At 24.3% G+C, this 21,026-nt stretch overlaps 1 protein-coding gene across 1 annotated transcript; it reads left to right on the top strand.

Moving 5' to 3' along the window:
- The first annotated feature begins 2,594 nt into the window (after positions 1-2,594).
- On the top strand, positions 2,595-19,983 carry LOC112595333 (cytokine receptor-like). Its single transcript, XM_025340487.1, has 14 exons — positions 2,595-2,632; positions 2,760-2,944; positions 11,048-11,208; positions 11,751-12,179; positions 12,978-13,116; positions 13,215-13,387; positions 13,501-13,658; positions 13,733-13,952; positions 14,203-14,380; positions 14,843-14,991; positions 15,084-15,250; positions 15,338-15,506; positions 15,657-15,812; positions 19,759-19,983. The coding sequence occupies exons 3-14, from the start codon at positions 11,058-11,060 to the stop codon at positions 19,938-19,940; spliced, it is 2,271 nt and encodes a 756-aa protein (XP_025196272.1). The 5' UTR covers positions 2,595-2,632; positions 2,760-2,944; positions 11,048-11,057; the 3' UTR covers positions 19,941-19,983.
- The last annotated feature ends 1,043 nt before the right edge of the window (positions 19,984-21,026 follow it).

Below are 21,026 nucleotides of genomic sequence, written 5' to 3'. Positions count from 1 at the left end.
TATATATGCATGTAAAATGTATTTCAATTTAAAAATACTCATGTCATAATGGGAGTTCATAATTTGCACCAAAATAAGTGCATATAATTTGCACTACCGTAGGTAGTTAAAAAAAGTGTTTGTAATTTGCATAAAAATTAATATCTATTAGTTATGGATACTATTGAATATTCACTCTATAGAATAGTAATTTAACTCAACAAACTCGAATGACAATAATAATTTTTTGGAATTTCTTATTATCCGCCACCTTATCTGATAATCAAATCGAAGTTTGATGTCATAATCGCGTTACATCACGTTTATATTATTTTTTTTAACTGATTAACTTTTTTATAATAATAAGATTTTTTATTTGTAGTACAAAAATACATATTAAATTATATTTTTGCCTAAAATATAATTATATATAAAGATTTTAAGTCAATAGGTACTGCCTTATAATGGAGTGAATATTTAATAGGTGAGTGAAATAACCACTCAGTATGTATAAATGGAATATTCAATATATTTAGCTTTTCATATCTTAATATATTATACTCAATTATCGAAACTTGTACGATTATTCTTTCGATAGTATCCATCTTAAAATAATCGATTTTGATTTTGGTGCAAATTAAATTTCCTATTTCTTATTATCTAACATGGTGCAAATTACATAGTACTATTATTTTGGTGCAAACTACAAAAGCAGTTTAAAAATGTTAGTGCAAATTATGCATGTTGTAAATATTTAGGGTTAATTTTTGTGCAAATTGATTATGCCCGTCATAACTAGTTTTTCATTTAAAATATTGATACAATTGACAATAAAATATAGATAGTATTCTTACCGTTAGATTTTATATATTTTAATATATCTTAAAAGCAAAATGTAAACAACTTTTGAGTCAAAATAAAATTAAGCACTTGATATTAATTTATAAAACAGTAAAACTCGAATTTATTATGAAAACAAGTTTTTCTATAAAAATGGTCTAAGCATTTCATCAGCTGTAGTAGCATTTGCAGAGTAGCCGAAGAAATTCGTTACCAATTTATTGCTGTAGATAACATATAAATATCAAACAATACAGCGTTAAAATCATTTGAACAGTAATACCTCGAGTTAATATATTCAAAACTGAAGCACCTTAGATTAAATTGTCAACAGATCCCATAATAGTACATTAGAGAAAATGGTTTGTCATTTCCTTATACGATAATCATCCTAACATTTTAGTTTATTTTATTAGCTTACTTGACGAAAATTATCCAGTAAGTATTCAAAAACTATATATATTGTACGTAAATACAACAAGAATATTAAACTTTGCTTTTTTATAATAGTTTGAAGAATTTTTTTCGTTATTATAAATTAATTAAGTATTTTTTTTAAATTTATAATTTACTGTTTAAAAAATTTTTAATTGTAATAAAATATACTAATTATTTTACTTTATTGTCTAAAATAATATTAACATAATAATATACTAGTCAGATTACCTATACCAACCTTAGAGATTATGTAACATTTTTATACATCGGTATAGAACAAATTATACTATAATCGAAGTAAAAATATATTTCGCTTTACATCAAACCGACCAACTTTGAAATATTAACTATTGAACAGTTACAATGTTAAGATTAAAATTGTAAATCGTAGTAAAAAACAAAGGTTTAAATATCAACAAAATAAATAAATTATACGTATACCAAAAATGATCACTGAAAATAAATCGACAATGTTTAGAATATCAGTAAAATATTTTATTACTTTTAGTTATTTGATACATTTTAAGTACACCGTTATATTCGCCAATATGTGTAAAGATCATTTTTGATCTAGTATATTAGTCGATCTTAGTTTAAGACACGCTTATATATTTGAAAACGTACGAAAACATTTAATTATAATTACAATGTAAACATATTGTATTTAATCGTTTTTATTAAACAATAATTTGTTTTATAATTTTTATACATTTTTTTTTATGATTTTTATTTTACGTTTTTATAAGAATATTACAATATTAAAAGATTTTAATAAGTTAACAAGTCCCGAATTCCGGTTAAGACTTATGAACTTGTAAGATGTGGTAAACAAATTATGGTTATACTAACCAACTTCAGCAAGTACCTAGGTACTGAATAATTGCAAAGACTATAATATATAGAACAGTGATTTTAGTCATATAGAATAGGAGAAAATCAGTAGAAGGAAAAAATATATCATGGAGTAAGCAATTACCGTACACTCTTATTAAAGTTAAGAAAAAATGATCAACATTTATTGATAAATATTTGTCCGTATACATACACATAACAAACAATTCTCTAAAAATGCGTTTTTTACCTTTAAAAGAATACGATGTACGGTTTTTAGACATAAAACTTTTTTTCAAAGGCATATCACGCAATATTACCCATATCGAATCAAAAAGATATCCGAAATCGTGTGTTTACAATATATTATGATATTGTCAACAGATTTTTAAGGTTCTACCATAATAACAATCCCCTTCCACTTCCCTTAGCACGACGTAGTTTTTTTTTCGTACACCCATCACACGACTACCTACGGTCTGGTATCGGTCATCGGGGCAGTCGCATTCGTTCAGTCTTTCCAAACCGGTGTATGGTTTTCGTGGTGAGTGCTATGACTTTAATGCGTTTCAGGCCTATATGATAAATATTTTTTTTTTTTTTGCTTTTCAATTTAATTTCTCTTCTATAAGTTTAACAATATTCTATATTATAGTAATTTTATTTAATAGGTGAATGTTATGTTGCACGTTTATTGATATTTGTGATTTTAATTACGGAGTTCTACTACCCAATCACTGCGGTGCGGTACGATCACGGGGTATTGGCTTTTGCTGTACAAGATTGTATACTGTGAAGAATATATCAGTCGACAACCACTGTATAAGACGGCCCGTGACAAAATATAGCTATCGAGGTACGTACAAATATAACATTGCAATTTAAGATATTATTATTATTTCTACTAGATTTTGGATGTATACATCTCACATTTTAGAAAGGGGTTGATATGAACAATTTTCTAGTACTTTTTAAAATAACCGGGTAAAAAAATATAACGAAAATATAGAATTTTTACGTGAAACCAATATTCGACAAAATCGATTTTGTTTTATTGGTTTAAAATTTAAAAACCAATAACCTTAAGATACTTGTAATTTTCACTGAATTTTATACTATCATTTGTTATATATGTGTATAATTTTCAGTTATTTATTGACATTTGAAATTTTGAATTTTTTTTCCATAAATATCGATTAAAATGTTTTCACTTAGTCGAAAATCTTGGAAATTTAACACAAGGTTTCTCTAAAATGTATTTTATAATAGCTATGTAGAAATATTAAAAATACACAGGTTTGATTTTTTTATATGCACTTGAGTTCAATAATGTGCGAAATTAAATACTTTAGCGAAAAATAATTATTTTAGTTATTTTGTTGTAATTTAAAATATTATTTGTGGGTAATTTTTAACACAAATTATTTTTAAGAACTTGATGACATTTTTAAAGCAAAATTTTTGGCAAAAATGTCTTTAGTATATTGTATTACTTATATTTAAATACTTTAATAATTATTATAAATAACAATAATTTAATTGCTTTTATTAAATATGTGTAAAATGTACGCACATGTTATTTTAGAACTATTAATATTGTTTACAATAAATTATGACACAACTATAGTATATGTATATGTTAATATTTAAGTAGTTAAATTTTATTTTTATCCAAAAAACTAATATTTTATGTTTTTGTTAACAATACTTTTGCTTAAAAAGCATATGCTAATTTTATAACCAACAGCATATCAAGTAAATAAAAATCTATTTAATACGTTTTTAGCACTGTAATAATTATATTATGGTCATTAATTTATCACTTATTCTGGAAAATAAAATGTCCTGAAACAATGGCAGTAATACTGTAATCAATTTGATCGCTGTAGCGTTTGTACATTGTTCAATCCACATTTTTTTTTCAAAAATGCTTATTAGACTAGGGCGCATAGTAAAATTGGTTTACAATACTGGTTAAATGATTAATTTCGTTCATTTTGCTAAAAAAATGTTTACGTTAGTGCTGTACTGCGATTTTTGTCAAAATATATTATTTTTTCAGCGTTACATGTTTTGCATTAGTTCATAAGTAATGGTAGAGAGATTTATATAAACTACAGCAGTCTAAAATATAGTGTTATTTATATAAATTTATAATTTCTTTTATTACACGTTTACAATTTGCTTTTGAACACTCGTATAAAAAAAAAAAAATCGGTCGGGCAAATATACATACTGTTAATTGTTACTACATCAAACGAACCTTTTTTTATTCCGTCAAAAGAATTTCGAAAAAAATAATGTATTTATGCGACTTATTTCCGAATTCCGTACATTTACTAATCTCAATATAATGAATATATATCTATATGGTAAAGTTTATAATCCATGCACATTAACGTTTTGTGTTCATGTCACCGCGGGGTTCCTGACATATATATATTAGTTACTTATCCGAAGAGATTTTTCTATTGTTACATCTACGGGCTGCAACTACTATATAAGCGTAACGTTCACGTACATACTTCACAAATCACTAGTACCTACCTCATATACCTTTTTTAATAGCTACGATAACGTTTCACCGTGTTATAATATGTCTTTTGGATTTTTTTAATAGGATTATCTCTAAGATTTTGCAAGACGAATCGAAGAATGTATTGGTTTTACAATGGCTGGTCTTTTTCTATATGTTTGTTATTGCCTTTTGGAACAGTAAAATTTCATTAATCATCAACTTTTAGTTTAGTTTTTTTGGTAGTAAATCATATATGGTTGTCATTTTGGGAATAGAAAGAAAAACATTCTTAGTGCTTTTGAAAATAACTGTACAAAACTCAGGTTCGATAAAATTTATTTTCTTATTGTGTTGTAATTCAAAAATGAATAACCGTACAGACTTTTTTTGAGTACTTATACACTAAACCTGTGCATGTCACACATGGATATTGAAATATTATAAATTATACTTAGGTACTATTTACATTGATAATAAAATAAAATAAATTTTTAACATCTCTAATCGTTATTTATTCTTTTTATGAGTGTAGGTAAATTAAAAATATTAAATTAAACGTTCAAATTGTTCTTAAAATCTTACGGTAAATCAAAATAAACGCAGAATCATTTTTCTAAATCCTGTGGCTTATAATTATAGACATTTGGCATTATTATTTTAATTTAGTCAAAATAATAATTATACATCAGTATCCCGTACCGGGTTTAGTGAAACGAGACGAGAGTTCATACAGTCGGTTACTGTATCCTGTTAGCTTTTTGTACTGTAAACAATATACATATTACGTCATAATTTGTAAAAACAACAATCCACTGTTCTGATATTGTTTTAATTAATATAACTATCAATACAATAAACTAGTATAAATATGTATGTTTTTGTTTCATCTGACAATCACTTCAAAGAAATTTCAATATACTTTAAGAAAACAAATTCCTTACCATATAGTTATTTCAAAACGAATTAAAAATAATTTTTTAATATATACTTAAACGTCATTAATCTATTAACAGATGATCTCCTGCAAAGTTCACAATTTAACTCACTAACTAAGACTTTTGTTTTTTTACTACATATATTATAATTTATAACATGAGATACTAGTAACTTTTAATTTACGAATAACAATTAAAGAGGTAATATTATTTAATAATGATTCTTTGCTCCACTTGAAAGTTATTTAAATTTTAAAAACCGTACTAAAAAACTATTTGAACTAATATTAATTTCATTTTATTAAAGATAATATATTGATATATTATGTATTATTATATTTATTCAAATATTACTTAAGTAATACAAAAAAAAAAAATCACTCCACTGCTGTTTAATAGGTTTCGTCTGCTTAAAGTATATTTTGTCATTGAGTAGGTAAGTGTGGTTATTAGAGTGTAGATTTAAATGCAAAATGCATTAATTTTTGGGAATTCCAAGAAAATAATTTTCAAGTATAAAATCTGTTTCATGCGTGATAGAATTGAAAGCGTTAATCATTTTTGATAGACATTATTGCCGTTAAGTGCATTTTTTCTTTTTATTTATTAATAATACCTATTTATTTATTTATTTATTATTTACCTATTTAATGATTTTATAATTTAAATTAATTGTAATTTAATTTATACAATATAATGACATTAATTAAATAGTCTATTCAAATATTGATAATTCAAAATAAATTAAATCATAAAACTACTATGACTTATTTTATATTTTCTTAAATAAATGATAAAATTATAGCAATAATAATATTTCTATATTTTATATTATACCAAACAAATCAAATTTAAATCATTGACTAGCCAATATAGAATTTTTCACATAAAAAATATATCACATTAAACGAAATATTGTTTTTTTTTTTTTTATGTTTGTAAGTATGAAATGCATTAACAAATACTAAAATTATTCTCCACAAATAAACGGTAGGTACCTATGTAAAGTAATAAAGTGTATATCTATCATAATATTATACAAGCATTTAAATTGATGTCGTTGCTTTTTCAAATGTACCTATATATTTCAAGAATTTGACTTAGAATTCTTGTACTTTACATGAAATTATTCACTAAAACTTTCAAAAATGTATTGAGATTATTTATAGCAATATATTTGTAAATATGTAAACATGAACGTTTTATTACTATAAATAATATTGTGCATAAATTACTACTAACCTATATTTATTTTTCACAATTCCTGATTATTCGAGTCTTAGGTATATTAATTTTGTTTTGAATTCGATTGGTTTTCTATTTGTGAACATTTGAAAATTTAAATTCAAAAAACTTATCTAATTTCAAATCACTTACAGATATGTTCTTCTTAGTATATTCTTTGATTTAAATTAATTTAAAATTAAAATAATAACTATTTTCTTAATATACATGATTTTTACGACCGTATATTTAACGCATAAATTCATATTTTTAAATTACTCAAATTGTATGATTATTTATTTCAATGCATATAAATTGATAAAAGCCTAATGTTCCATCTTCGAGTCTGTTGAGTAGAAGATTAACAATATTATAGTATAGTAAATATTATGCCTAGTGCTTACTTGACAATTTTAAATATTAGCTTATAAATATTATTACGATAATAATTATTTTCAATTATTATAGTACCCAACTTGAAAAACGTTAATTATTTTTATGACACCCACAATTATTGTTTTCACCGGCGCGGTAAATAATTCGATAAATCGCATACGTCCGGTGGTGGCGGTGGTGGTCACAGAATGAAACCACTGAGTAATATTTTTTTTGTTTTTATGTACGAAATTAATTTATTAAAATCGTTTATGTAAAATATTTTTACTATAGTAACACACACATATTATGGTTTTCAATATTTTAAACTAATTATTTGGTATACTATGGTAACATATACACACAATTTACACAGAAAATGGCGTGATAATGGCATAGTGTAAAGAGTACTTTAAAAATGTTCAAAACTACTCAAATTTATTTTTATTTTTTTGTAAATAAGTTAATTTAATATAATATTTAAGCAATTTTGGGATTTTATGATTTTAGTTAGACGTAGGGATACGAAGTTCTCTAAAGAAACACTCAAATGGTTCTTAAATAAAAAAAAAATAATACATTTCAATCAAATCTAATATCAATTTGGTATCTACATACTTAGATATATCCTATTATCTATTACCTATAATTAAAATATATTAATATACACCGTTATTAAATCAATTAAATATGGCTAATTTAATTGAAAAGAGAAAAGTGAATGATTTGAAGTTTCTATATAAAATAGTAAATGGTTTTCTTTACTGTCCTGAATTACTTAGTTGCTTCAATTTTAATGTCCCTCATTATTATACTAGATCTGCACATATGTTTTATATTTCATTTCAAGAATGAAATTAAACACTTGGCTTACCTATTGATAGATTAATGAAATGAGCTAATAACAACTAGGTTGATTTATTTAATTTTTATACTTATGATTGTTTTGTAGTTATAATATTACTAATTAGTAATTATACATAAATATTTTTTACTTTTCCTCTAAATTTAATTTTTGTTATCATAATTATTTAGATATCATTATAATTTATTAGTCATTTATTCAATCAGATTTTAGTTACAAATGCAATAACTATAAAATTTATTAGTAGGTTCAACTCGTTGAAATTAATAAATAAATATTATTATTTTTTTTATAAATTATAGGTCACTAGTATATATTGTTTCAAAATATTCAATCGTACATACACATGAGACATTTTAACTAATAATTATACGATCTTGAATTATACTTTGTTATTCCACAATTGTATTTATTTATATTATGTATTTTTTAAACAGTCAAATCATGATAATTTATATTGAAGAATGACGATTATCAATATCATTAATTCATTGTTAAAAAAAAAAAATAAATAACCACCTTCTAAAAATTTAAATCAAAATATTTATTGTATATTTAATTTAATTTTTGAATAGTATATTATATCGATTATAATAAGTATTTTAGAATTTAATTCAAAACTTAATATATGAATATTTTTACGTAAGTATTGACATTGATTTATTGTTTTAAACGTCAACAAGTCGACAGCCCCCAGCGTTATAAGAAAATTTTAGGGGATGTGAATTTTTTTTTTAAAATTAAGATTACATTTGAATAGTTAAACAACTACGTTTACACACTCTGCACCTCTGCAATATCTAAGTGATACACTAATACAAATTATAAAAAGTAATAATTTACAAATTTTAGTAATTAAATAAACGTAATATTTCTGTAATAGCATTTAATCAAAAATTGAAAAATGTGTACCTAAATTGTTATTGCATTGGTAATTTTTTTATTTTTGTTTAAAAACTATAAAATATTGCAATCTATTCATAAATTATTTTAAAATGTACATCTCTTTTTGAGATATTTTCAGTAAACGGATTTTGATTCTTTGTTTGATTCCACTTAGTAGGGTACCTAATTATTGTATAGAAAAACAATGTTCAATGATATAATATACAATATATATATTTATTAATAATTTCTATCCATGCTATCAGATATATTATATTACAACGTGTGGTATGTTAACGAATAACGATGAACTGTCACCAACGACCGTAGTAAGAATTCATATTTGAATACACCAGTTTTTATCCGATCACTGAAGTTGGCGACATCGAGCGTTATTTGGATGGGTGACCGTTAGGAAACACTACATTTCGTTGACATATCTTTTTTTATTTAAATGCATATTAAAAATAATAAATAAATTATCAAATAAAATAATAATAAACATAATTTAGAGTTTTTTAATTAAATTATATATTTTTCCAGTGATATTGACTAAAACTTGCTTATGTTAATGACGTCATCATTTCTAGGTATATATTATACCTACCAATAAAAAAATATATAAAAAAATGTATTCATTTTTTTTTGAATTTTTGAATTTTCATAGATTATTGAAATATTTTTACGGGAAACAGATTGGATACGCTTTATTTAAGTTGTCATTAGCATTGTAAGATTAAGTGATATTATGACGTACTCTTTCTGCACAACTTTTATGTTTACCTTAACAAAAACCAAATTAAAAAAAAATTATTACATAAAGAAGATAATACACAAATACACAACACGTACATTCAATTGTCACATCATTGAACGTCGTACATATATAACTATTTAGTGCTTACAAATATTATGACGTGGTATACTTAAGTGTAACGTGTTCACTATTTACGATAAAAGCGACAATGAACATAATCTATTACGAGTCTAGACGTTTATAAGTTATAACTCATTACTGTGATTAACTGATATCTGATTAAACAAAAAAATATATAATTTTAGAAATATTATCATTTATAGTTTTTTCTCCGAGGTTAAAACATTTGATATCTTTACTTTTTCACGGTAATTCATTTTTATTAAATTTTGATATTTTTAATTTGTTGTTTTGGTCGGATATAAATTTATACAATGCATTAAAAATATAATTAGTATGTTTATTTAAAAACAATATTAAATACAAATCAATAATAAAGGTTATAATATTATATAACAAATCAACTGTCAATACTAACAAAATTTATAATTTTAAACATAAAATATTTACATATTATATTAAGTTTGAAACTCAGTGGAATCGTTAGTTAAGTTAGTAAGAATAGAATTTTTTAATTAAAGAAATAAAAAAAATTGTTTGCAAAATTTGTTTTTGCGTCTTAGCCACAATAACAATAGGAAATAAATTATAATATTTTTATGAATATTATTTTTACTTTGTACGTCTTAAATTTTAAAAATGATTACATTTTAATTGTTTTAAATTGTAATTTATAAAAGTATGTCAATTTAAAATAATAATAAATTAATTTTTTTTTTTGTTTTTTGAGACACAACATCAACAACTTTTCAGAATTAATAATTACGAATGACTATTAATGTTAACTAATTGGAACTTATGGTTCTATTATTCTTATTTAAATTGATTATTAAATATCCTTATTAACAGCTCTCTGCCTAACCGCCTCTGCTCAGAATCGTTTTTTGTGTAGGTACAACAATTTGTCATTGAATTTAAGTTTAACACGTCCATTAAAATTTACAATATTAAAATAAATGCTGAATAACAAGATTCATTTGAAACCTATACCTATAGCAAACAGAGTTCCCTGGTTTATTTTTTTATTTTGATACGTTTTATGTAAATAGCGTAAATAGTAAATATAAAATGTAAATAATTATTAAATTATTTAGAATAAGTACACTTATAGTACATTTTATTGTTTTTAGCTTTCGTCGTGCATTTAATTAATGTGTATAATTAGTAAAATAGTTAATTCAAAATATTTGCATTATTTAATTTTTATTTTATGAAAACATATCACATAATTTATTTCAGATTTTTAATAGTTTTTATTTTTTGTTACATGTGATCAACAGAGATATAACCATGGTACGGCAACAGCATAAAGTCGTAACTTTTATAAACAATTTGATGATATTGGGACAGAAATGGTTGATATTACTATCAATAGCACTAATATTAGTTGATTTTTCAAATTCTTCCATAACCTGTGGACCAGGCATATATTCACCAGGAGGTAAGTACACGGATCGCTCTTAATAAATAAACTTTAAGCTAGTCATTGTATGGTAAACTGAAAAATTTTCAAAAATTAAAGATAATGAAAAGTGAAAAATATATGTTCTCATGGGCCCCTATACGAACTTGTTCAATGGGGTTCATTATCTGTACGAAAAAATATATAATAATAACAACAATGATTTATAAACACGTCAGCCTGCAATATATAATAAATTTTTAGATCAAACCAGAAAATATTTATTAAAAGCTATTTTGAAATATCATTTCAATACCTAATTATTTAAATTGATTGTTGATTAATTTTTAATCGATTTTCAACTTTTGAACTTGAAAATTGCTGATAACTAATTATTTTTGGTGCAATTTAAAAAATAAGAACATTTTCACCAGGTTTAAATATTAGTATTTTGTACATTAGTTTCTAAAAACCAATTTGTTTTTCGTGCAACTATTGTTTCGCGATCTGTAAAATTTCAAAATGAAATTCGATACAAATTAATTAATATTTATTTATTTATATTTGTTTTGTAATTTCAGGAACTACTCCGAGTGGTGATATTTTCATCGAATACAATAATGGTACTCCATTGGAAATTACATGCGTTTTAAATCCTAATCACGAGCTACTGCAGAGCACGCTTAGTTACGATGTTGTCGATAATGATAAATCAAAACTACTAAGCCAGAGAATCAGGTTCTTTAAGAACGATGGACGCGTAGCAAATCAATATGTATCGATCGTCAATTCGACGGCGGCCCAATTGCGCATACCAAATCCCCCAGAAAGTTCAGATGTCTATACATGTATGGTATGTTTGGATGAAAACAACCCTAGTATTGTATCTAAACTGGCTCGTCTTTCATCAATCAGAAAACGAAATAGCATTATAAACTCTATTGGATACCATCCAAAGGAATCACACGATACAGACATCGGAGTGTGCCTTAATAATGTTTATGTCGGATGTAAGTTAACTCCAATTGTATAACCTATATAATATTATTTTATTTATTTAATCCTTATTTTTCAGATATTTTAGAATATTTTTTATTTTAGATAGTTGATGTACTGGAATTGGTACCAATTAAATGCGCTTAGATACTTAGAATCATTATAAAAAAATGCACATTCATCGAATTTTGAAATATTATAAAAACAAACTATGATCCAAAAATATTAAATTATTTAAATATTATATTGTCTACACTAGTATTAGATGATAATCTATGCAATAATTCAAATTTTAAAGATTTTCTTAGTCGTTCCATCGTAACATTTTTCATTATTTATTTATTCTAATTGAATGTAAAGATATAATGCAGTTTGTGTTTGGATTTAAATTATTGATTTTGATTTTCGATAAAAACATTCAAAAAATACAGTAACTTAAAATAAATGAATTACCATGAAAATGTCTACATGAGAATTAAAATTTGATTGAAATTATCTCAGATGATTTATCAAACAGGAGACAATTTGAAAACGTGTAGCGTTTAACTATTTAAATATTTACAATATAATAGAATATTTGTCAAACATAATTTTTTTATAATTAATAAAAAAAATAAATATTTTTAATGTTATTGACTAATACGCATATGATTATAAACGCTCTTAAAAAGGAAAAAACATTATTTCATGATCATTATAATTTATATTTATAGAATGTATGATATACGTTTTTATAGTATGCAGACAATAATGTTAAATCGTGTTAATTATTTAGTTGTATTAGTATTTTTATATAAATGGTCTTTTTTTAGATAAGCCTCTCAATGTTACAAATTTCTCTTGTGTCTCTAACAACTGGGAAAGTTTAACATGTAATTGGACTAAACCGGAGAACCCGATAAAAACCAATTATAAGATATACTTCAGATTGCCCAGTCGTGCTAAAGTCAGGTATTTATAAGCGTATAACTGCATTACTTACGATATGCATGAATGAAAACAATTTTTTTTTTTTTTTATAACACATAAACATTTATTTTTACTTTCAGAAGTTTCTCAAATTGTCCTACAGATTCGGATGTCAGAGAAAATACTTGCACTTGGGATTTGACTACTTCACCGCTATACAGACAATCATATGAATACTATTATTTCACAGTAATCGGCGAAAATCCACTGGGAATATCATCAACGTTAAATCGTTTTCACCACTATGCCAATAGTAAGCACACCTACATTACACATTATATTTTAAATATGTTTAAATTTAAAAAAAAATGAGTACTGTATATATACACCTGATAATTATATTATTATTGTTTTCTAAATGTTTAGTTATTCCCGCAAGACCAACAAAAATTTCAGTTATTGACAAAACAGAATCGAGTGTCAAGTTAATGTGGTCTTTAGGTACAATGTCATTTTATTCACACGGATTAATTTTTAAGATTGAATATAAATCTCAATGGGATTTCAATCCTGAACACTGGGACGTAAGTGTTCAAACTATACACTAATAAAAGTTAAAACAACATTGTAATTTGATGTATATTTTTTTCCCGTATAGACTATAAGTGTAAATGAATGTGATTCGAAATCTCAACAAACCACTTCAGACCAAAATATGAACTGTGTATCACATGACGCGGACAAGTATTACTTCAACGTCACCAATTTAAAATATCCATTTACGCGTTACGATTTTCGCATTTACCTTCGGACAACGCTTGCTGATGAGGATAAGTGGTCAGCTCCTGGTAACATCACTGCCGACACCAAGCCCACAAGTAAGTTAACTTTAATTTATCTTTATGATAACCTAACTTACTCGGAGGTAAGTTGCATATATTTTGTTAAACGACAATAATTACGACAATGATGAATATCTAGTACCTATCCAATATCGATCATTAATAATCTGAAATCAAGTAATAAAACATTGAGTAATCTGTTGTTCATAATCATTCATAAATAATTAGATAGTATTTTTTTCTATTGTAAAGTTACATTGTTGAATGATCAAAATATATTTTATAGTTCCAAACAGACCACCGCGAACTGACATTGGGAGCTTTGAATCTGTCATTTCGCCATCGGACAAATCCAAAAGGGACGTGTTAGTATATTGGCAAACTATTGAAGAAAACGAAAAGTGTGGCGAATCGTTTGAGTATATTGCTTATTATGTTTATACGACAGCAGATAAACAAACCATGTAAGTACCGTTCGTCGATTAGAAGGACGTTTAACATCGGTGTTTTTAAGGGGTTATGTATAGGATATTTTAGTAATAATAGCAAACGTCACGAGAAAATGTATTTAAAGCATTTTGATGAACATAAGCTATAAGTTACTGATTATTTTAATGTGATTTTAGAGATAAGTTTTAAACTTGAATATCAATAATTTATTGAATAATGTATAGGCAATTTTCAAATAAAATACATGATATCTTATGTTAATAGACAAATGTATAATTTAATATACAACTTATTTTTAAATTTTTATTATTAGAAAAAATTATATTAGTTTTCTATAATGGATCAATCTATTTTACTGTCCTTTTCTTGTACAAAATTTTTTTAACCAAAACTAAAAGCCCTAACAGAATTATTTTTTCAACTTTTACCTGTTATTTACGATATTTATCTAAACTAATTTTTATTTATCATCACAGAAATCGCCGTAGCGACGAAATGTATAAAAATTACGCCAAGTTCAAAGACCTCAGTACCAAAATCGGCTATGAGTTTATAATATTATCATCCAATAAAGAAGGTTTTTCTTCAGACCATTCAAAAGTTTACGTACCTAGCGAAACAGACAGTGAGTATATATATCAATCATATAAATGGTTTATATTTAAGTTTATTTCTAATTTTTATCTAATTGTTTTTGTTAAACGTTTCAATTTGCAGAACTTGAAAAACCATTATCATTAACAAAAAATGTATTTGACAAACAAGGGATTTTCGAACTATCCTGGAAACGCGCAGATGCTCAGAAATTATCCACTGTTAATCGACTAAACTATTATACAATATTTTGGTGCGAAAAAGACATGGTCTATCCACAGCAGTGTAATGTATGTGAATAAATCTATTTTAATTATAATTATTGTCCAATATTATTGATATTAACTGATTTTTTTAATGTTTTGTTTTTATTATAGGGTTATATGAATTGGATGCATGTACCGATTACAGTATCTTCTTACAATACTACTGTAATTGACAACATGGAAAAATATATTTTTGCAATAAGTGCCAACAGTGAAAATCCTGCCAAGAATGATTTAAATAACCTTGAAAATAGTAGTAGCGGAATGGCGTGGGAATCATGTACGTAGCTATTTAACTGCATGCGTGTTTTAATAAAAGAGCCTTCCTGTAATAATCGAATAACAAAAATTTTTCTGTATATATATGTATATTTTTTTTTCTTATCATCGTTATTTATTGTATTTTGTAAATCGTTTTATGACTGATTAGACGATGACAATGTAGAGAACGTTTGGGTTAGTATGGTTGGCTCGACATTTGTGGGTTTGAGCTGGAAAGTCTACTGTGACGACAACACTGGTTTAGTTATTGGATATCACGTATTTTACTGTTCCATAATTTCCAAAAAAAATACCCTTTGCAAAGGTAAGACATTAAAAAAAAAAAATGTAATGAAAACTTAATATAAATTTTAAGCATTTGGTTATTGGTTATGGTATTTAATTTTATTAACTTCAAATATTAATATTGTATTGTGCATGAAATGAGACAACGGGATCTATTAATTAAATTTTTAAGAATTAAATTAAATAATCCCTAACTTAACTTCATTCAAATTTTTCTGATCTGACTATGAAATGTATTTTAATATGATATCACAGTGTTATCACAATCACACACAATCCAATAGATTTTTTAGGAAAAAATATTTATGTTTCATATAATAATAAGTGTACTTAAAATGGACCGCAACGTCAAATATTATGTTTTACAATAACAATAATAAATGTTCATAACATTAAAATCGGATTAAAATTAATATTATAGTATTCATTATACTTTTGTATTAAAAAATATACCGTTTAAGATATTTACCTTTTGATTATTATTATAAGTATAAATGGCATTTGATAAATTATTTAAATGTATTTTTTAAATGTAATTTTATTATGTGATAATTTTTTTTAATTTTTTGTTTTCGTAAATCAAATTTCAATTTTTGTTTGTGAACGATTATTTTATTATCTTATCTTAATTTGTATATTTCTCTATGACTTTAATTGTAATATTTTATTTCATAAACTATAATTTAAAATTAAATACTTGGTATTTTTATTTTATAGCATTGTTTATTTATTTATTTGAAAATTAGATATTTAAATTATATATCTGCCTTATAATAATACGGTATAAATTAGTGATGCATGAAAAAATAATTTAAAATAAAAATAAGTAAATAAAATATGAAAAGAACAGCAGAACGACGGATCCTCATTAGGTATTAGTAGAGCTCGGAACTTATTGCATGAAAAATTCTTAAAAAATGCATGCAAATATGCTTGTATAATAATATGCACATTTTCTATTTTGAAAATATATAAACACCTATAAAAATACTAGAGGGAAAGAATTTCAAATACACATAATATCTATAAATTATTAAATATTAATTGAAATAATTTAAATTTGGAAACGTTATAAGTATCTACTCATATATAGTTAAAAATGAATTGATAATTAATAATTGATGAATTACTAATTGCTTCTTACTAATTTAAAATGGAATTTTTTTAAATAATATTATGTTTTTGATTGTTTGCAACAAACTACAAGAAAAAAAAAACAATTAGAATTCTTTTCCTCTTATTCTTAATTATTTTACCATTAAAATGTGTTATTGTACTGGTAAGACATTATTTTTAATGTCCTCAAATTTGAATGCATGGCAATTACTATTTATTTATCATCGTGTTATTTTTGTATAGAAAAATATAAAATATTCCAATTAATGTTATCGGCATGTACTAAAATATACTAAGTCGTTAATGCGTCATTATAACTTTAGATACCTAATCCCTGCAAAATGTATTCATCTTGGCTGATGATATTTTGGAAAATACGATGACCGACAATATTATGTTCATAAAAACATTCAAATGCAAAGTTATAGAAATGCATTAGTATACCTATGCTAATACATTTTCAAACATTTTTTTCCTAAATTATGGTTAAAAATACAATAATATGCAAAACAAATGTTGTATTTACCCACGTCCTACTTTAGTTTGTTACTTACAAAATTGATTTGTATCTTACTACTTGGAATATTCTACGGTCATTACAAAAAAACATGAAAATTCCATATCCAAACCTTAGATATTAGTCAGTTTCGTAATTCGGGAAATGGAATTGAGATTTACATAATAATGGTAGATATACATTGAGCAACAAGGAATTATATTAATTAAGCTTATAACTGGAAGAGTACAGAGTTCTGGAACCACCACCCTTCCCAAAATTTTTAAAAGTAGAAACATTTTAGTGGTAAATATAGTTTATAATATTATATCTTTTACGTAAAAATGACAAGTGTTCAATATCTAAAACATCGGACTCCCGAAATTTTTTTTCAGTTACAGCCTTAATATTAACTCTAATGTTCTATTATATTTTGCACAATAATAATGCATGAGCTTTCTGATACGATTGTAAAGTAGTTAATTATGTTATAAAAGTTAATATTGTATTATTAATATCACATGTTTAAAAAAAAAAAATGTTTTATTTAAATAGATAACTAATTTTTATTAACGAGCATCATGATTTAAAATCAGTGCTAAGTTAAACAATTAAAAATTGTTAAACATTTAAAAGCACAGTTATACTTTTCAATAAAGATTTTTTTTTTAAATCTTATTATATACGTGTTATCATTGTAAGTACGCACAACGTTTACAGTGTCACAAAATAAATATAAATAAATAATAAATTTGTGCAAGAGAGTAAATTCAGTTGTATAATGTATGTATTATATTTTGTTCCTCTGCAGCATGTTTTTATTTCACTGCAGTAAAAACATGGTTTATTGGAAATTCTCTGCTCTAAAATATTTATTCTATCGTATAGGTTAGGCTAAGTACACATTACAGAGAAATAAAAGTTTTTCCGGAAATTTATCTCTCATATAAAAAATATTTACCGTGGACACATTATCACACATTTATACGTTTATTCGTCAAATAAATAATTGATAAAAAAAAATTATTTTACCAAATTGTGTTATTTTATATGATTTGAAAAAAAAAATTATGTTAGTTCTTACGCGAAGTGGCTACAAAGTATAAACATTAAGCTGTTAACATAATTTGATCAATATATTTTATTGTGCAACAAACTAATGTTTGCATAAATGTGTGTTAATATTGTGCACACAGTAAACATGTTTGTACGATCAAGCGATTTCTTTGTAATGTGAATACGGTTTAATAACGACTTTTGAGCGGATTATTGCCCAAAATTACCTCGATAAGTATATAGTTAAGATAAGTATAAGTTAAAAATATAATAAATTAGTATCCCTTAAAGTTGAATTTTTATTGCTCCTAAATTTAACGTTAATAAAAATAAAAAATACCATTGCAAGTCCAATACAATCATCGCTCCAACAAAAAATTGAAAACGTCATCCGACTTACTATTTTATCAAATAGTCGTAGTACAAATTAGTACATTTTGTTTAACATCTCAAAAACATTTAATAAAATATGTTGATTTTTTTACAATTATTACATTTATTTCATATTTTCTTGTAATGTTTATGAATTATGATTAATATTAAGTTATATTGTAAATTATAATATAACATTATTGTTTATTTTTTATGATAGCATTTGTCAATTGGTACATGGGCGTAGCTAGGATTTTAATCAGGAGACCCTCGCTACGCCCATGCATAGATATATATATATACTAACTATACATATGTTACGTACGTATACATTGTAATATAGTAGAGTGTATATCTGAGGAATCTTAAGCGTTTTAATCATTAGTAATTTCATCTAAATTAAATCATTTATAAGTTTAACATAATTATAATAATTATTATTATGGGAATACATATAAAAACATTATTTTTAATATTCAGGTTTAACTTCTAATATTCTAACCATAAATATCACGAATTATTATTTAAAAAATACAATAATGTGAAAAATCACAAGTATAACTATTTAGTATAAAAACAGTTAAATTATATAATACTCGTAATAATTTTTATACGACGATACATTAAAAGAAAAATAATAATAAGTCAAACTAAAACTTTGTATAACTTAACTGAGGTTTTTGCATACCAGCAATATTTTTATCAGAAAATGTTTAAGTTCAAGACATAGCATAAACATTGAACATAATTGCTCAGATACTATGTTTGCTCATAAATGTTTGTAAACTGTGTCAAAATAAGTATAGCCCCCTTTACAATTCTACTGAAAACCACTTCTTTTTTTTTACTTTTACCCCGTGTGTTATTTTATATTTTTTAAGTTATAACTATTGAATATAACTGAAATTCGTCTTGTTTTTTTCAGGACCTATGACCGTGAAAACAATGAATGAAGTTCACGAAGAAAAATGTGCGGGTTCTATGTTAGTTTCAAATCTAAAACCCTCATCGGCATATTTAGTAGCAATTTCATTTATTACGAGTAACGACCTAACTATACATTTTGAAATTCCCATTTCTACATTAAATGGACCAATATTTACATGAAAATATTATAAAACTAATTGAGTACAAATATATTATTATAATTTTTTTTTACTATAACACTTATTATTTTTAGAATCCTATTATTATTATTATTATTATTATTATTATTATTATTATATTACTAATATTATTTGCACATTATTATAATATGTTTGTACTTGAAAAAAATTAATTTTATTTAAGACAATAAGTATGACTATTTAATATCATTATTTCAAAATTTGTAACATAATTATTTTAATATTATAAGATTCATTAAACGTTGAATTTTCATATTTTCATATTATTAATAATTTATATCTTAAGTAAGAATTTAGATTCCGTATGTATATAAAAACAAAATGAATGCTCTCAAAAATAATTGTTGTATAATGTAGTCAGCATAAAATTGTGTACTTATTGTTTACTAACACAATACGCATTACTCAATGCTAGGGCGCTAGGCATTTGGTTTCAACTATTTATTTATCATAATATGTCTCAAAATTAGCTGAAAAGTATTTAATTAACAATTTAATAATTAAATGTATAACTAAATTCCCTTTTTTGTTTATAATATTTTTACACAAAATGCGTAGGTATTCAGTTTTCACTTCAAAATAATAATTTTGATATAGAAAAGAACTGTAAAAGTCTAACTTAACCAATAGATTTTTTCCATGATCTGAATAAAGGTATAAGTAAGGTAATAAGGTAATAAGTAAAAAAAATAAAGAAAAAAGATAACTATCTGTTGTACAATAGACATTTAGTGTACCTTGTCATTGAAATCACTGTAATATAGGTAAGTTTTAAATTTGTAACCAGTTATAAATTATTGAATAAAAAAAAAAAAACGATTTTAATCAAGAATTGTATGTTAGTGTTTAACCTATATTATTTAGTATATTTTATAATAATATATCGACATACTAATATTGCTACTAAAGGAATATGTTTTACTATTTTTAATACAGTAAGTTGAATTAATTTTTACCAAATTATTACTTTTGAAAATGTAATTTTGTGTTTAAAATATAATAATATACATCAAAAATTTCACGTAGTGTAAATATTGATAAAATAATATGAACTCGGTCAAAAAGG

Source organism: Melanaphis sacchari, unplaced genomic scaffold (assembly GCF_002803265.2).
Source record: "Melanaphis sacchari strain LSU unplaced genomic scaffold, SCAv2.0 Contig26_pilon_pilon, whole genome shotgun sequence".
Lineage (NCBI taxonomy): Eukaryota > Metazoa > Arthropoda > Insecta > Hemiptera > Aphididae > Melanaphis > Melanaphis sacchari.
This window is presented reverse-complemented; position numbering and strand designations above follow the sequence as displayed.

Bases quoted from the DNA above. Each gene is read 5' to 3' on its own strand.
- LOC112595333 (XM_025340487.1), top strand. From the start codon at position 11,058: ATGGTACGGCAACAGCATAAAGTCGTAACTTTTATAAACAATTTGATG. The intron at 11,209-11,750 runs GTAAGTACACGG...TTGTAATTTCAG, and splicing joins AGGCATATATTCACCAGGAG to GAACTACTCCGAGTGGTGAT. The intron at 12,180-12,977 runs GTAAGTTAACTC...GTCTTTTTTTAG, and splicing joins TAATAATGTTTATGTCGGAT to ATAAGCCTCTCAATGTTACA.